Genomic DNA, 18,162 nt, shown 5'->3' on the forward strand with positions numbered 1-18,162 from the left:
TTTAAACAAGCGTCCACATTCCAAAAAATGTCGTGTAACCTCTTTTCATAAATTGTTAATCATTTTTAGTCGAGTTCACGTGACTTGGAGTGATGACTATAAGTTGCTTTAAGAGCATCAACGATGCATAGTTTAATGGGAGAGTTGAATGAGGTGGCATGCATAATTGGCATTCAATGGATTAAACTCTACCATTGTGGGATGCCATGTTGGCATTCAATGAATATGAAGTTCCGTGGTCATTGAACTTTTCAATGGGTAAAAGGAAACCTTTCAATTATATATATATATATATATATATATATATATATATATATATATATATATATATATATATATATATTCCATTGAACTCTATTAAGTTCAATGCATTGTAGGGAAATTAATATAGATTTGTATAATAAGTAAAATGATGATGTGTGAATCCATTAAACTCTAATAAATTTAATGCATTTTGGATGCCTTAAGAACCAACTACATGTTATAAGGCGTATTACAACTTAATGAGAAAACTTAGGATAAAGAGAGAGGATCCTCGCTAATACCATGTAAGGATTAATAATCTCACCCTTTAATGGTATAAAATATATAATTTACTATATAAGAAGATTACAAGAAAAAATAAAAAAGAAAAAATTTACTTTTACCAAACTTACAAGAGAGAGGGATAAACAACAATTTGGGGAAATATTATCCTCTAATATTATCATTTAGCACCTATAATATAATCATGTTTATTTCTACCCATAAAACCACATGAATTAATGAAGAACTTATTTGTTTGAAACCATCATATGATCATACATAAGTTTCTCAATAAACCACTAATCATTTTGTTCTCTACTTTTTTGACAAATCAGCATCGCATGAATGTATGAAAGAATGACAAATTGTATCATCTAAATGTTCCACACCGAACCCGTCCCAGGCCCATTATGTGAGAGGTCGCGGAACACTGATAATATTTTAGACGTGTCAGGATTTGAACAATTAACCTAACTATTATATGGAATTGCATATCTCAACCACTATGTTCATATCACAGGGGCTTATATATATATATATATATATATATATATATATATATATATATATATATATATATATATATATATAGATAATGTATGTACGTATGCATGTTTGTCACTACTAGAAAACTGGTGCAATAGCTACAACACAATCCGTAGCTATTCCGTAGCTATAAGCGGATAGCTACGGAAAAATGTATGTAGCATAATGGCTCGTGGCTAAATTATAGCTACAGATTAGCTACGGAATCACTACGGAATAGCTACAAAATTTTCCGTAACTACCATAGCTACGAAATAGCTACGGAAATAAATAGCTACCGATTTCCTACAGAATAGCTACGGAAATGGATAGCTACGGAATATGTAACGACCCAAAAATCAAGGGTAAAAATTTCATTTTTAATATAGCTAAAACATTGATACCATTTATTTCAAACATTTCAAGACATCATTAAGTAAAACATTTATCAGAGTTCATCCCAAAATCATTCATTGCGGAAATCATAGGTGTGTGCATTGCGATCAATCCGAACTCTTCATTTCCAAATCGATGATACTTGAAACCAAAACTGTAAACCGTAAGCACAAAGCTTAGTGAGTCCCCCAGAGCATACCCCACACACAATACACATTATAATGACCGACCTTCGAGCCATAGTGTGTGTATGGGTATATGAGTATTTTGGTCGTATGTATACGTAGATGTGTTGCTAATAGTCTTGATCACACTTTTTCTAGGTGTGGGGTGCCTAACAAGCATGAAGCAACGTTCACGGCGTAAACATGCAAAACCGCCCCTTTTGTTTCATTTGACCAAACTACATGCAAAAGTAGTTTACCACCCGCACCTAATTTCTAAGCAACATTATTTTTTTATTTTACATGCGAACATAAGTCTTTTAATTAAGTACGACCTTTATTTAAATTGTAAAGGCAAAAAATTAGACAAAGTGTTTTATATGATTATTACTTGAATATAAAAATATAAGCGAGTATATAGCATTTATAAACAAAATGATATTGATTTTTTAAGTTTATTTATTATTTAATTAATTTTACTTCTAGGATAAAGAACCATCCACAAATGACCACGTTACCCCCTGCAGTTTTCCATATTTGTATTTTCTTATTACAAAACTTATAGACTTTCTATATTAGGCGACGTAGGTCACCACCCACACACAACACACACCATCATAAACACACACTCACACACTCTTCATCTCCATGCATTCTAGAACTCTCATCGACACACAAATTCTCTCTAAACAATAAACTCTTCTTCCACACTTGATCTCTTAGCGAGTTTCTTATCGGCGGAGTGACGGTGGTTTTAGTTTGGTTGCAGGGGAAGCATGCCTCGTGTAGTGGCGGAGAATGAAGTGGATAGCATGGCGGCGTTTTACCAAAGAGGACAGGTGGCTGCCTCTCCGTCTCTCGGAGAGCTTCTTAAGTTCGTCGGAGACATAAGGAAGGAGGCGAACGGTGATGAGACTCCGGCGCATCGTGTTTTGGAGATGAGCGAAACCAGCAACGAGCCTAGATCGTTGCCGTTTGTTTTGAAGTTCAATAATCTAACTTACAGTGTGAAAGTTCGGAGAAAGATGGCGGTTCCTTCTCTGTTTGGTCGCCGGGAGAGGCTTGGTGATTCTTCTGTTGGAAGTGAGCATCTGTTTTCCAGAAGCAAGGTTCTGTTGAATGATATCTCCGGTGAAGCGAGGGACGGCGAGTTAGTGGCGGTGTTAGGTGCGAGTGGATCTGGAAAATCAACTTTGATCGATGCTCTGGCGAATCGGATCGCGAAAGGAAGCTTGAAAGGAACTGTAACGTTGAACGGCGAGCAATTGGAATCTCGATTACTTAAGGTGATTTCAGCTTATGTGATGCAGGACGATCTGTTGTTTCCAATGTTAACAGTCGAGGAAACTCTCATGTTCGCCGCCGAGTTCCGTCTTCCTCGAACATTCTCCAAATCGAAGAAGAAGCTTAGAGTTCAAGCCTTAATTGACCAATTAGGGCTCCGAAACGCTGCTAAAACAGTCATCGGTGATGAAGGACACAGAGGTGTTTCAGGTGGAGAACGCCGCCGTGTCTCGATCGGAATCGACATCATTCACGATCCGATTATTTTGTTTCTGGATGAACCGACGTCAGGGCTTGATTCAACCAGTGCTTACATGGTCGTCAAAGTTTTACAACGGATTGCACAAAGCGGCAGCATCGTGATGATGTCCGTACACCAGCCGAGCTACCGTCTTCTTGGATTACTCGACCGCCTACTGTTTCTGTCCCGGGGACAGCCCGTCTACAACGGATCTCCGGCGGAACTTCCGTTATTCTTCTCTGATTTCGGACGTCCGATTCCAGATAAGGAGAATCGGACGGAATTTGCGCTTGATTTGATCAGAGAACTGGAAGGGACTCCCGGAGGAACCAAAAGGCTGGTGGAATTCAACAAAACCTGGCTAAACCGGAAGCAAAATCTCAACGGAAACGAAACCCCAACCCATGGATTAACTCTCAAAGAAGCAATTAGTGCAAGCATATCCAGAGGCAAACTAGTCTCCGGCGCCGGCGCCAACAACGGGACTAATCCGACTGCTATGGTCCCAACATTTGCTAATCCAATGTGGATGGAAATGGCGGTTTTATCAAAACGATCCTTTACAAATTCACGAAGAATGCCTGAGCTATTCGGAATCCGATTAGCTGCGGTGACAATCACCGGTTTCATACTCGCCACGGTGTTCTGGAACCTCGATAATTCCCCAAGAGGTGTTCAGGAACGATTAGGGTTCTTCGCATTCGCCATGTCCACAACCTTCTACACCTGCGCCGACGCCTTACCGGTCTTCCTCCAAGAACGCTACATTTTCATGAGAGAAACCGCCTACAACGCTTACCGGCGATCTTCATACGTACTATCTCACTCACTCGTTTCAATCCCATCACTCATCTTCCTCTCACTCGCATTCGCCGCCATTACTTTTTGGGCGGTGGGACTCGCCGGAGGTGTTTCAGGTTTCATCTTTTACTTCTTTGTGATACTAGCATCCTTCTGGGCAGGAAGCTCATTCGTTACATTTCTCTCCGGCGTCGTTCCTCAAGTGATGCTCGGTTACACCATTGTCGTCGCGATTCTAGCTTACTTCCTTCTATTTAGTGGATTCTTCATCACTCGTGATCGAATCCCAGGTTACTGGATATGGTTTCACTACCTTTCTCTTGTCAAGTACCCTTACGAAGCTGTTCTACAGAATGAATTCGATGACCCTATCAAATGCTTCATCCGAGGAACTCAGATCTTCGACAACAGCCCACTCGCCGCCGTGGATAACACCGTGAAAGCAAAACTATTGCAAAGCATGAGCGGATCACTCGGCATCAATATCAGCAGCAGCACTTGCCTGACCACCGGCGTCGATATATTGAAGCAACAAGGGATCACCGACCTGAGCAAATGGGGTTGCTTGTGGGTAACAGTCGCATGGGGGTTCTTCTTCAGGGTTCTGTTCTATTTATGCTTATTGGTGGGAAGCAAAAACAAGAGGAGGTAAAGTGTCAAAGTTTGAATCTTGGTGTAATAATGTGTGACTATTTTACTTTTCTCTTTGGCATGAAGAAGGGAAAAGGTTTTATTTTTGATTTTTTTTCAAGTAATTTGTTTCTTTTTTCTAATGAATTACCCCTACTTTGCCGAGGGTAATCTCTTTAAATATATTGTCATAAATTTGTTGTTTTAATAGACAAAGTCTGAATAATATTATATGATAAATCTCTTTTCGATCGTATAACCCATGCCCCTAAATAAACATGTAACAAGTAATAGGGGTGAGCGCGGTGCGGTTCGGTGCGGTTATTAGTCAAAACATCACCACTAACCGTAAATGCGGTTAATCCATTTTCATAACCGCTTGGTGCGGTTATTTTTGCGGTGCGGTTAGGCGGTTATTTTTGTGGTGTGGTTTTATTTTTTCCGTGTTGCGGTTATTAACCACATGAATTTGGTGCAGTTATTTTGTGTGGTTTTTAACCACAGTTTGGAGCTCAAACAGTTTTAAGAGTTCAAACATATTACTTGTAATAATAATAAAAAACCATAAGATATAAGACAATTAACTTAAATTACAAACAACTAATATCTTAAAAACGTCAAATCAATAGTAATTAACAAGAAATATCTTAAAATTATCTAACATCACCATTTTTCAAAGTTAAACATAACAAAAAATCAATACTTTTGTCTTCTCGTATTTTATCCATCTTTCATCCATGAAAGTTGTCTTATTTTTAATATTTAATATATTAATAATTAATTAAAAAAATTGTATATACTATATGCGGTGCGGTGCGGTGTTTTTGCGGTTTTTGAAAACTAATAACCGCACCGCACCGCAAATTTGCGGTTTTTGAAAAACAGAAAACATCATCATCAGTTTTTATTGCGGTTGCGGTTTATGCGGTTTTTGCGGTTAATTTTAGTTGCGGTGTGGTTTTTGCTACCCTAACAAGTAACATGCATATATAAGTATATAACACAACTTTATGATTGTCAAGATGAAATTAGCGTTGAAAAATATGCCCCTCTATTTTTTTGTGAGCCCCAAGCACACGAAAAAAAAGAGCTTATTAATTCCAAGAACAATCACAAATACAGTCAGACCTTTTATAAAGGTGGATCAAAATTTGATGGGTATTTTCAAATTTTCAAAAGTTAAAATTGATGGAAATTATAGAAATTAAATGGCTAATAATTATATGATTCAAAGGAATCATAAAATCACGAAATAAAACATATTAATTTAAAATGAAAATAAGCCAAAATTTGAGGAAATTCGAAATAAGAGTTAAATCTAGGGGATGAGATCTGGAATTGGACCGAACCGGTCCAGAACCAAAACTGAAAAACGGGATTTCAATGAATCTAGAACACAAAAGCATATAATAATACAGTTCCGATTCAGTTCCAACACCAAATATTGGTTTTCATGTGCATAACCGACCAGAACCGAACACCCACCTCACCTCTCTCACACACACACATATTCTTTGTGGTTTCCTTTCTTTTATTAATTCGTATCCACACAAAGAAATGCAAAAATAGTTAAGGTTGCGTTTAGTTACAGAAAAACAGTTTTCATTTTCCGTTTTTCGTTTTCCCTTTTTGGTTTTCGTTTTTCGTTTGTCATTGGAAAATTTAGAAAACACGTTTAAGTAAAACTTATTCATTTTTCATTTCCAATTTTAGAAAATTAGAAAACGTGTTTAGATATGTATTTTTCTACCGGTTTTCATAATTAGAAATTGGTAGCAGTGGTAGGGTGAGGGTGGGGGCGGGGGCGGGGGGCGGTTGTGGTGGTGGCGGCGGCAATTGTGGCAGTGGTGGTGATGGCGGTGGCGGTTGTGGTGGTGGTGGTGATGAAGTAGTGGTGGTGGTGATGACGGCAGCGGTTGTGGTGGTGGTGGTGATGGTGATGATGATGATGGTAGGTTGGTGATTGTGGTAATGGTGTTGGGTAGGTGGGTGTATGTGTATGTGTATGTTTTTATGTGTGTGTGTGTATGTTTGTGTGGGTGTGTGTGCGGTTGGGTGTGGGTGTATGTGTGTGTGTGTGAGTGTTTGTGGATGTGTGTGAGGAGGTGGGTGGGTAGGTGGGTGTGCGTGTGTGTTTGTGTTTGTGTGTGTTTATGTTTGCGGGTGTGTCGGTGTCGATGTCAGTATTTGTGTGGGTGTATGTGTGTTTGTGGGAGTGTGTGTATGTGTGTTTGTGGGGGAGGGGTGAGTTTGGGAGTGGGTGGGTGGGGGTAGGTAGGGGTGTGGTGGGTTAGGGATGATAAGGTGGGGGTAGGTAGAGGTGGGTGGAGTGGGAGTGGGTGTGTGTTTAGTACATTAAACTCATTTATAATTTTGAATTTGGTGCTAACTATTTAATTAACTTTCAAAATAAAATATCCTTATAAGTTATTGATTTATGTCAAATCAACATGAAAATTGTTCAAAGTCTGTTTTTAAACATTACAAAAATGATCTTGATATAAGGTTAAATGTAAAACCAAAATCGAAATGTGAAATTAATTAAAAAGTTAACTAAAAACTATTGTTTTGCAATAATGATATTTTTTCCAAATTGATAGTTTTTGAGTTAATTAACGGGAAATCTCCAATAAAATATCAATGTTTTTGGTCAATTTACGGTTTAATCCTAACATTTATTTTTTGAATAGAAAGTCCCGATTATCTAGTTTTATACGACAACCTGTCATTTTCTGTTGAGAAAAAAAAATAAGGACTCTTTCGTTAATTTTGGGCAAAATATAAAATAATCGGGACTTTTATATTCAAAAAATAAAAGTTGAGATTAAATCGTAAACTGACCAAAAATATCGAGACTTTATCGGAGATTCCCGTTAATCATGATCGAAACAACAAAATTGCCTAACTCCATAAACCCTTATGATTTATTGGTTTCAATTGCTTAATTTATCGGTTTCAATCGCTTGTTTTCAACCTATCTTTCGTAACCAAGTTACCCACATCACTTGGGAATGGATTCAATTTTGAAGAAAGGTAATGAGAAAAAAAAAAGAGTTCAATCAGTTCCGAGAATTAGGCAATGAACGATGAGAGAAAGAGAAGGAAGTAAGAACATGAGGTGCTTGAACAGAGCAAGTATGCCTGTATTTCTTGCGAATTTGAAGAAACCCAAATCTAGATACAACTCTTACCCTTCAATTATGGTTGTGAAATCAGTTGAGGTCTCTGCTTCGTCTTCAATTTAAAACGAGAGAGGTTTTGAATAATATCTGAGGGTGTCGTAATGTGATCAGATGTTTTGGGAAGAGATTACAACCGGAAAGGATGGACAAATGGTTTACAATTTGTTGGTCGAATATGGCTCCGGAGGAACCCTAGCTGATCTCATCAAATAATCTGGTCAAAATGGGTCGTCGGGATCGGATGTTAAATGTCATACTAGGTTAGTTCTTCATGGATTACATCATAACGGGTATGTCCACTGCAGAACAAAGTTGAAAGAGTCGGAGTTTTGGAAGCTAGAGATGTGAGGTCATTAGAGGGACGCAGTGGCTGAGAGACACTGTTGAGTAAAGAAGAGAAAAGCAAACCTGAGAGTTTTAACCTAATCGACTAAGTTGTTTCAATATTACAAAGTAAGTCAACCAAAGTTTTTCTAGTCAAATTTGTTTTGGTTTTAGATATGTCCAATTTATTTAGAGAACTAGACGAATTCCCGCGCGTTGCGCAACACATGTTTAAAATATATTGTTAGAATATTCAAAAATATATGCTTATAATGGTTATGATATTGACAGTAATTTTGACATAATATTTTTACACTAATTATATATATATATATATATATATATATATATATATATATATATATATATATATATATATATATATATATATATATAAACTCAACTATTTTGAACAATAATATTCATTGACATCAACCCACATTTCTCATTAACAGAATTAAATATAATTATCTATTTAGTATTATTTTTAACAATTGTTATGATTGATTAATTTAAATTTTTATTTATGCAATTACTTTCTAATTTCATTAATGATGTTTATTTAAAATACAGTTTAGTTGTAGCTAACATTATGTAATTTATAATTTGATGTTATTATCATTGAAAATTATTGTTCATTAGTTTTAAACCACTTATTATTATTAATAAGTTAAATAAGACTTTTAAAAAACATTTAATATTATTATTCAAATATTATACATATACTAACACAAAACCTTTAGACTTGTTTTCTTTGTGAAATTTATATGTGATTGGTATTTGTTTGTCTACTCAAAGATATTGGCCTTTTATAGTAGACTATCCATTTGTTTCTATTAAACATTTTATATAAGTTATAAAACCTTTGAATGATAAATCATTATTAAGAGACTTTTGAGTGATATTCATTCAAATAAGAGGTTTCAAATTAATATGGTTTGAGTAAAATGCGTCATGGGAGTTTCAAAAGAATGTGGTGAAAGAAAAATGATTCATTTATAAGTATATAAAGATTGAAAAAATATACATATAAATAAATAAATGAATTATTTTTCGAGTTAAAATTCTTAACTCTAATATTACCTGTTTAATTTTGATATCGTCTTAGGTCACCCATTTAATAAAACACATTAATTTTTTCACCCAAAACTATTTATTTAGTCACCTTTTAATCCATCCATCATTTCCTAATAAATAAAGAACTTTTTGCCACATATCCTCTTCTCATTCATTTGGACACATGACATTTTTCTAGAATTTTTGAATAATCTATTTTCCACTCGTCATTTTATTGTACTTTTCATTTTATTAAATTAAAATTCCACATTTAATATGTAAGGTAATATATATGTAAGATATTTATTAGAAAGGGTTTATATATGTAATGTATTCAATACATTAAAGCCTCATTAATTTTAATAATTCAAATTTTGTCTCATTTTTCTTATAAAATCAAACTTTTCAAATTGTTAAAATTTCATATATATATATTTTTAAATAAACTCATGTAATACATGTGTCTCACAACTAGTATTTTAATAAAAGAATAAGTTTAATTTCCTTTTGACAAGTGTCACTATAATACAACTACTCATTAATATTATGTCATATGTCATGTAGAACAACTCACTTAAAAATTCAAATTTACATTTTTTAATTGTATGTTAAATTTGAAGTTATAATAACTTTAAAATTTTGATATATCTCTTAATTAATAATTTATTTAAAATGATTTATTTAAAATAATTAATTAATAATTATAAATTTTTATTATGAAAGTTTAATTAATTTTATAACCGTGGTTCCACGGGTTATAAACTAGTTAATAGAATAAACATAACTATTTTTTATTATAACAAATATCATTATCATTATCTTTATATCATACATACTTATAAAGCTAGCATTTTTTTTGAATCTCATGCATTTGAAACCCCCTTTTTTAACTTCCTCAAACCACATTCATTTGAAACTCCTTTTGTTAACTAATGCAACTCAAAAGTTTTTTTAACTATGATTTAACACTCAAAAGTTTTATAACTTATATTATGTTTAATTAGCATTTAGTGAAAATTTTACTATAAAAAGGCCAATCTTTTGTGTTATATAAAATCTTACATGTAAGAAGGATTTGAAGATATTGTGATTCAAAAGTTTTCATATAGTTGAAGCATTCACGATCCAAATATGATGATTTGAAGAAATGGGTTATGTCGCATCGATGGTAATTGTAATACGATTTTTTCTTTCGACCAAAACAAATGAAGCTTTTATATTCTTTCTTTATATTCAGTTTCTCATTTAATCTTTATATGTGATTTGTGTGTATTACTCAATCTTGAATGTGACTCTCCAAACATCAATGTTTTGCTTGGAATATCTTTCTGATTCTTCTTTTTCAAGAAAAATATTTTGATTGTAGGTTAGTGAAGAATTGTCATCAAGTTTCTATGGTTGAATGGTGTTAAATGAAGAAAGGAGATTCATAAAATGGATATATGTTTTTTTGTTTGAGAAAAGTTGACGAATGTTAGTTTTTCTTTTGATTTAAATGTATGTTTATGTAACATCTTTATTTATATATTCAACCACCCAATGCTCTTATTTATTTTATTGTAGTTTTTCTATTTTGATTATGTTTATTTTCTATTATTTTTTTGTTGGGTTATCCTACACAACATATTTAAAAAACAATATTTAAAAGATAACATAATTTTGAACATTTGATATGTAATTATGATAGACTTATCATGATATGTTCTTCATATGAAAGTAATTTATCCATATTACTACGACAAGAATTACATATAAAATTTACGAAAATATATATATATATTATATGTGATTTGTTTAATATGTATATGCACCTATGTATGTTATAAATTTATAATTAAATATCTTTATGTTTAATAATTGAAGGGATTAAAATGATGCATCAAAACCAATTATTTAGATGAATATAATAATAATAATAATAATAATAATAAATATACATTTCCAAGTACCACATTCATTTGAAACTCACACTACAACTCAAGAGTTTTCTAATTTATGTATATTTATTAGTTACAACTCAAGAGTTTTTAACTTATGATTATTAACTAGTAATCACTAATAACTTTTTATTTTCCTTTATTTTATAAGGTTGTAAAGTTTTGCTCATTAAAAACATTAATGTATTTAAAGAGATTTGTGATTTAAATATGAGGAGTTAATATAAATGTTATAATAGATGTTTTAGTGTTTTTATGTTATTAAAAGTTATAGTGTTTAATTTTCATATTTTTTATTATTCGTTGTATATATATCTTTTTTAATACAAATGTTATAATAGATGTTTTTCTATTTTTATGTTACTAAAAGTTGCAGTTCATATTTTGTTCATACGTTTTGTTACCCGTTATATTATCATTTATTTGATATATATTTTACACAATTTTAAACGGTTTATAAAATTATCAAATAATTGTATATATCACAATGACTTAAAAATTAAACTATAATATTTAATTAAACTAATATGTTAACTATATGTTTGCTTTACTACTAACATTTTATTTTAAAGTAGAAATATTAAATAATAATTTGGTAAAAGTTATTATTTTAACTATATAATTCTATTCTCGCGCAACGCGCGGAAATTCGCCTAGTATACTTATAAATGAAGCATTTTTCCTTACACCACATTCATTTGAAACTCCCATGATACATTTTACTCAAACCATATTCATTTGAAACCTCTTATTTTAATGAATACCACTCAAAAGTCTCTTAATAATTATTAACCATTCAAAGGTTTTATAACTTATATAATATATTTAATAAGAAATTAATGAATAGTCTACTATAAAAGGTCAATCTCTTTGAGTAGACACACAAATACCAATTACATACATAATTCACAAAGAAAAAAGTCTAAAGGTTTTTGTGTTGGTTTGAGGGTTTTGGACCATTTTTCAAGCCATGTTATTATGTTAAAACTTTTAATTTGTAAGTTTGTTATATACTAATTCTTTTTTTTTTCTTGGTTTAAGTATTCTTTTAAGACAATCATTGTATGTTGTGGTTGGAATATTAATGTAAACTAGATTAAATTCATGTTATCGATCATATGTTTTGGAATGCGATATATATAATATTTAATTAAATATTGTATATATTTTGTATGTTTGTGTTGCTTTTAATTTTATGTGTTATGCATCTTTCTATAATCATAAAATGATGAAGTGCAATTGATAATTACTTCTCATGAGCTTTTGGTAAATCAACCATCAAGCTATCAGTTAGAGAAATTAACTTTGTTAACATGTATGTATCTTTATGTTGTCTGTCTTTATTATGTTAAGAAAAAATATATTTTATGTACAAGAGAACATTATTCAACATGTATTTTATGTTATGCATATATACTATGTTAGTTTCAATCGCTTATTTTGTTGTAAATAACATTGATGTAGTTTTGTATAATTGATTTTGATGAAAGGAATTTACAACTATTATTCCAAATTATTGGTGATAAAGACGAATTAGAACGAATGATTTTTAGAATGATATGACTTTATTGTTGAAAACCAATAATTATGTGTGTTATAACAATGAATTCTTATGTTCTACCAAAACTTATATGGATGTACCCGATTTTAAAAGTTTTTATAGTAATAAGAATAAATAATCTTATTACATTTGTTAATTTCTTTTTTCCCTGTTTGTTCTTTATCATAAAGGTAAGTAAAACAAATAAAATATTAATATATTCATAAGAAAATATAAGTGGTAAAAATATATATATTAAATTGGTCGCAGTACGTAACAAATACTATAATTTAGAAATTCAAATCACCATTTTTTGGATCGTTCATTCTCTTTCAATATTTCATAGCTTTAAGGAAAAAAAAATGAAAGTACTATAAAAGAGTATGATAGTTTTTTTAAATATAATAATGAAAATTTTCAAATAAGTAGTTTTTAATTACTAAAAAGTAATAATTGTTTAAAATAACGTAAAATTAAAGAATAAATTATATTATATTAAAAACTTATTGTTATTTGAAATAATAATAATAATAATAATAATAATAATAATATCGGAAATAAAAATTATTCAAATAAATTATTTATAAATTAGTTAAAAATGCCTATAGTTTAAAATAACTTTAAATAAAAAACTTAATTCTACTTGATTCAAACACAATTTTTTATATCTTCCTTATTGTATACTTAAAATTATTATAATATTAGTTACAACTTAATACAAAAATTGTTATTTCAATGATAAATATTTATAATATTGTTTTTATAACATATAATTGTTAATATTTATATTACATATTTGGGCACAAATCAAGAGTTTAAAACTCCCACTACAACTCAATAGTTTTTTTTATTTAAATGTAATAATGATTTCAAATTTAATGTAATTTGTCTTTATATTTTACACCACATTCAAAAGTTTTTTTAAAGTTATAGTTTAATTATGTGCAATGTTTTTTTGATTTTCTACTTATTTATTATAAACATTGTAGCTATATTAGTAGTATATAAGTAAGTTTTGATTAAAAAAATCATATGTTTGAAAAGATTTGTGATTCAAAACAAAAGAGTTGAAAAAAAAAGTTTTGTCGCATCAATAGTTATTTCAACATAATTTTTTTATAACAATGTTTATATATATCAAGTGTATGTTGATTTCTAAATATTCATTTTCAATGATTTATAAGTGTTTAATAAGTTTTGTTTGATGTAAATGTTATAATGTTGTAGTGTTTTTATTTTATTAAAAGCTATAGTGTTTTTCATACTATTTGTTATTTGTTTTATATACAAATCGGCATGCGTTTTATATATAATTTCCACAACTTAAAACGTTCTATTAAATCATCAAAAGTTTTAGTGTTTATTTTTCCATACTACTTTGTTTTATTTATACATAGAATTCAATATATGTTTAATATATAATTTACACAACATAAAACGGTCTATAAAATCATGAATTAATAGTGGAAATAACTAATGATATAAATTTATTAAAATTAATAAAACTAATATGTTAACTATAGAGTTTGTTTTGCTATTGACATTGGTTTTACATGTATATATATTAAATCACAATTTGTTAAATGTTATTATTTTAATTAAATAATTATATTCATGCGCAACGCGCGGGGATTCGACTATTATTATACTTATAAAGGAGACATTTTTCCAAGCACCTCATGCATTTGAAACTCCCATGCATTTTTCCTTTCACTATATTCATTTGAAACTCCCATTACTTTTCAATTTCTTTCTAATAATGATTATATGTTGGTTAATAAGTTTTAAAAAAATCAAACCTAAAGTGTAATCATATATAAACTAAATTTCAATATTAAAAAAATATCTTTACTTCTACTTATAAAGTTATATTTTTTAACTTTTAACATATTATACTTAATGCATTAGTTTTAATATATTCTTGGATGTAAGCCATTATCATTTTAAAGTTTCAAAATTTGAACAATTTGTATAAAATACTTACATTATTAATTTAAATATAACATTACATGATCAACTTAAATATAAATTTTAGTTTAACTTAAATAACTCAAAGAATATTTTGTAAATATTTAAAAGTGACGAATTGTAGTGTCTTTCTAATAATGATTATAATTTGATTAATAAGGTTAAATAAATATCAAACCTAAAGTGTAACCATAAATAAACTAAATTTCAATATTAAAATAATATATTTACTTCTACTTATAAAGTTATGACTTTAACTTTTAACATATTATATTTAATTTATTAGATTTAATATGTTGTTGTATGTAAACAATTATCAATTTAAAGCTATAACTTTTGAACAGTGTGGACAAAATACTTAAATTGTTAATTTAAATACAACATTATAGTGTCAACATAAATATAAATTTCACTTCCACTTAAAAAACTCAATGAATATTTTGTGAATAGTTAAAAATGATAAATTGTAGTGCTAAATGCAAAAAACTAAATTGTAATATCAATTTAACTAAAATATTTCATAAAGATATTTTTATAATCGTTAAAAGTTTTTAAATAAGTAGCTTAAAATCACTTACAATAACAATAGTTAAAAATAACTCTATATAAATGACTATATTGTTACCTTTAAAATCAAAAAACAATGGTTGATGTTTTAAATAATTTCAATGATAGAAATTAAAACGTTAAGAAAATAAATTTTAAAAAATTAATTAACAACTAGAGGGGTTTCCCGCGCGTTGTGCGGGGCGGAACGTGTTGTTTTGTGACACAAATAATGAAGTACATTGCATAAATTGGTATCCATATTAAAATATGTTGCTATACTGTGTAATTTGCCAGAAAAACGCTATAACCATTGATCCAAAACGTAAGCTTTTGTTGGCATTGTTATTTCAAAAATAAAAACAACCAATAACCGGGGAGTGGATCTTGGATTTGTTTGGACGTCATCGGAGGGAGGTTTTTTCGGTTGTTCTGGGAGGACGGTGCTTCTTAAGTATCCTTTGTGAGGGGTAGTCCAAAAGTCGGGTCACACGGGTTTTTATTTGTATTGGAGTGGTTGTAAAATAATGTTCTACGGCACGCCTGGATAATTTGTAATCTGTAATACAGTAAAAAAGCATGCATTGAATAATTTTTTTTTATGTAATGATAAGATTCAAAATTTGTAATCATTCATAAATTCGTGAAAGAAAATGCATCAACTAACCTTCCTATAGCAGGTGCTTGTGTCATCAAGATGCAATGAAAACTTGTGCACTCTACTCGTCCTCTTGTTGTCATATAGGTACTGCATCAACTCGAGCCTGCATTATGAAAAACATTAACCAAATGACATATTAACGAAAATATTAATAAGGCCTGTTGAACTGAATCACAATAAAAAGCACTATCATATAATTACAAAAAAAAAACACCATTCACCTTATTTAGAAGCAGCAGAACAGGTGAAAACATATATGTTAGGCCCGAGGCAATAGCCAAAAAAATAGTCCCTAAAATAAGCAACATATTTTAACTTATGTAACTGTTTTTTTTATATCAGTACTACTGTAAAATAAGTATATAATGCCAGCATGTCTATTCTTTGATTACCCTTCTTGTGTGCCCTTTTGTTGTAATTAACAATCTCATTCATGTAAGGACCTGTCATGAAATTTAAATAACACTTATTAGCCACAGAAATACAAACTCAATTTTTTTTCCAAGTATACATTGTGAATTGACAATAGTAAGATGTTGACGACAAACTCTAGAAAAGCAATTTACGTTATTCAGATCGAGGGCGTATGCTTAATGTGTCTTGCACGGTTTAACCAAACTATGCACCCGTAAAAACTACTTCATCATCAACCAAAAAGCATCAATCTGCAGTAGAAAAAAAAACATATGAAAGCAACATTTATTTAAAAATGGTTATTTTATTCCATAAGAAAAAAATTTGCAAATTTGGTGTATAATAAAAATCTTTCAATACTTATATTACAGACATCAAACTAAGATTTTAAAGATTTGAAGGGATTGATGGAGTCCTTTTGCTTTTCCCAAAACTGACAAGAATTTTGTGTTTACAAACGTATACATTAATAAGCAGAACTGTTCATATATGAAATGTTCGTTGTTCAAATATGGAAGAAACTTAAAAATTTTTACAAAAATCAAAGGAAAATGCACCTGTGCTTCAAATATTTATGCTCTTTAGGGCTGTCAGCTCGACGGGTGCAAGGGTTGGTAGCTGTTGTGAAAAAATCTATTGGAGAATATAGATGTCCTCTCCAAATCAGTGTGTATTTTACACAGAACTTCGATACAACTTAAAAGCAAATCGATGGTGCACCTTGTTCTTCACCAGTGTCACAGTGAATCGCCACCAACGCCCTGAAATTAGCAAGCAAATATTCAGTAAGCCCTAATTAAAAGTCGAAATAGAATGAAATTAAAACAAAGTGAAATACAGAGAAGGGGTAGTAGGCGTCGACCTCATCGGTCGATTGTCTCCGCCGTCTCTCGTCGTCGTGTCCGCTTTCATCGGCTGAAGAATACAGTCGATACCCCGAGTCCGAATACGAATCTGAGTCAGAGTGAATATCGGAATTCGATCAATCGTTGTCCTCATCGGCCGACGTGATTTCGTTTAACGGTGGCACCGATTTGATTGAAAGCGATGAGCAGTAGGGGAGCGCCGGAGATCGTAAAGTCATCTGCTTTTTGTGTAAGAATGGATGGAGAAGGCAAGCAGTAGGCGGTGATATAGATGGTGAGAATGAAGAATTATAGACTACAGAGGCCGTGAAGCGGTTAACCCAATAAACAGTCTACGGTAACCCGAGGAACAGTACCCTGGTCAGGTCAATAGCAGTTTATGTTAGGTTCAAACAAATGAAAATACAATGATATCATGGACGATACGTTGCTATTTTCAGTAAAAAAAAAAAAGTGCAACTATGTTGCTGTTACATGTTTATACAGCAGTAGTAGTTCCAGAAATATCTGTATGCTTTCCATTTACCATACAACCAGGAGAAGATTGTCTTTTTTTTTTACCTAAAACACATATAATCCATTAGTTTTTATGTGAAATTTCTTATTTTCTTCATAAGACTGTTGGCAAATTCATGAGCCTTTCGTTCACAATCTGATCTTTTCTCAAGATCACTAATCAACTCAAAATCCTCCATATGAGCCACCCCAACAAAGCGCCTACAAAACAAAGGATAATTTAGACATTTCACAAACAGTCATTACATTATCATTTTGGCAGAAGCTAATCCAATAGATTCATGGATCAAATCTATGTTTCAGAAGCTACCAAAACTCCAAATAATTACAAATTTCATAAAGGTATGCCTCACCAAGTCCCTATTTGTCTATATCCTAAAGAGAAGTAAACTTTTTATTAAAAAAGATTCCAACTTTCTGCTATTGTTTCCACACTTTAAAACCGAAAATCATTTAAAAGCATAATTACAAATCAAATGAAAAATACATACTTTTCGATCATTCCCTTGATCTACATGTCCATCTTGTGCAAAATAGGCTAAAAATAGATTTCCAATAAAAGCAACAATGTCAGCCTCCATTGGCC

At 30.8% G+C, this 18,162-nt stretch overlaps 1 protein-coding gene and 1 long non-coding RNA gene across 2 annotated transcripts; one reads left to right on the plus strand and one right to left on the minus strand.

Moving 5' to 3' along the window:
• The first annotated feature begins 2,204 nt into the window (after window positions 1-2,204).
• On the plus strand, window positions 2,205-4,761 carry LOC145133239 (ABC transporter G family member 1-like). The gene has a single exon (XM_079068165.1). The coding sequence runs from the start codon at window positions 2,387-2,389 to the stop codon at window positions 4,586-4,588; it is 2,202 nt and encodes a 733-aa protein (XP_078924291.1). The 5' UTR covers window positions 2,205-2,386; the 3' UTR covers window positions 4,589-4,761.
• A 10,639-nt stretch (window positions 4,762-15,400) lies between these two features.
• On the minus strand, window positions 15,401-16,940 carry LOC145128291 (uncharacterized). Its single transcript, XR_013716791.1, has 6 exons — window positions 16,752-16,940; window positions 16,347-16,445; window positions 16,173-16,223; window positions 16,002-16,072; window positions 15,787-15,883; window positions 15,401-15,678 (listed from the first exon to the last, which is right to left on the minus strand). It is a non-coding gene; the product is annotated as an uncharacterized LOC145128291 (long non-coding RNA).
• Between the last annotated feature and the right edge of the window lie 1,222 nt (window positions 16,941-18,162).

The sequence above is a fragment of the Lactuca virosa genome, chromosome 8, assembly GCF_052849685.1.
Source record: "Lactuca virosa cultivar CGN04683 chromosome 8, Lactuca_virosa_CGN04683_v6, whole genome shotgun sequence".
Lineage (NCBI taxonomy): Eukaryota > Viridiplantae > Streptophyta > Magnoliopsida > Asterales > Asteraceae > Lactuca > Lactuca virosa.

Coding starts and splice junctions, on each gene's coding strand:
- LOC145133239 (XM_079068165.1), top strand. CDS start 2,387: ATGCCTCGTGTAGTGGCGGAGAATGAAGTGGATAGCATGGCGGCGTTT.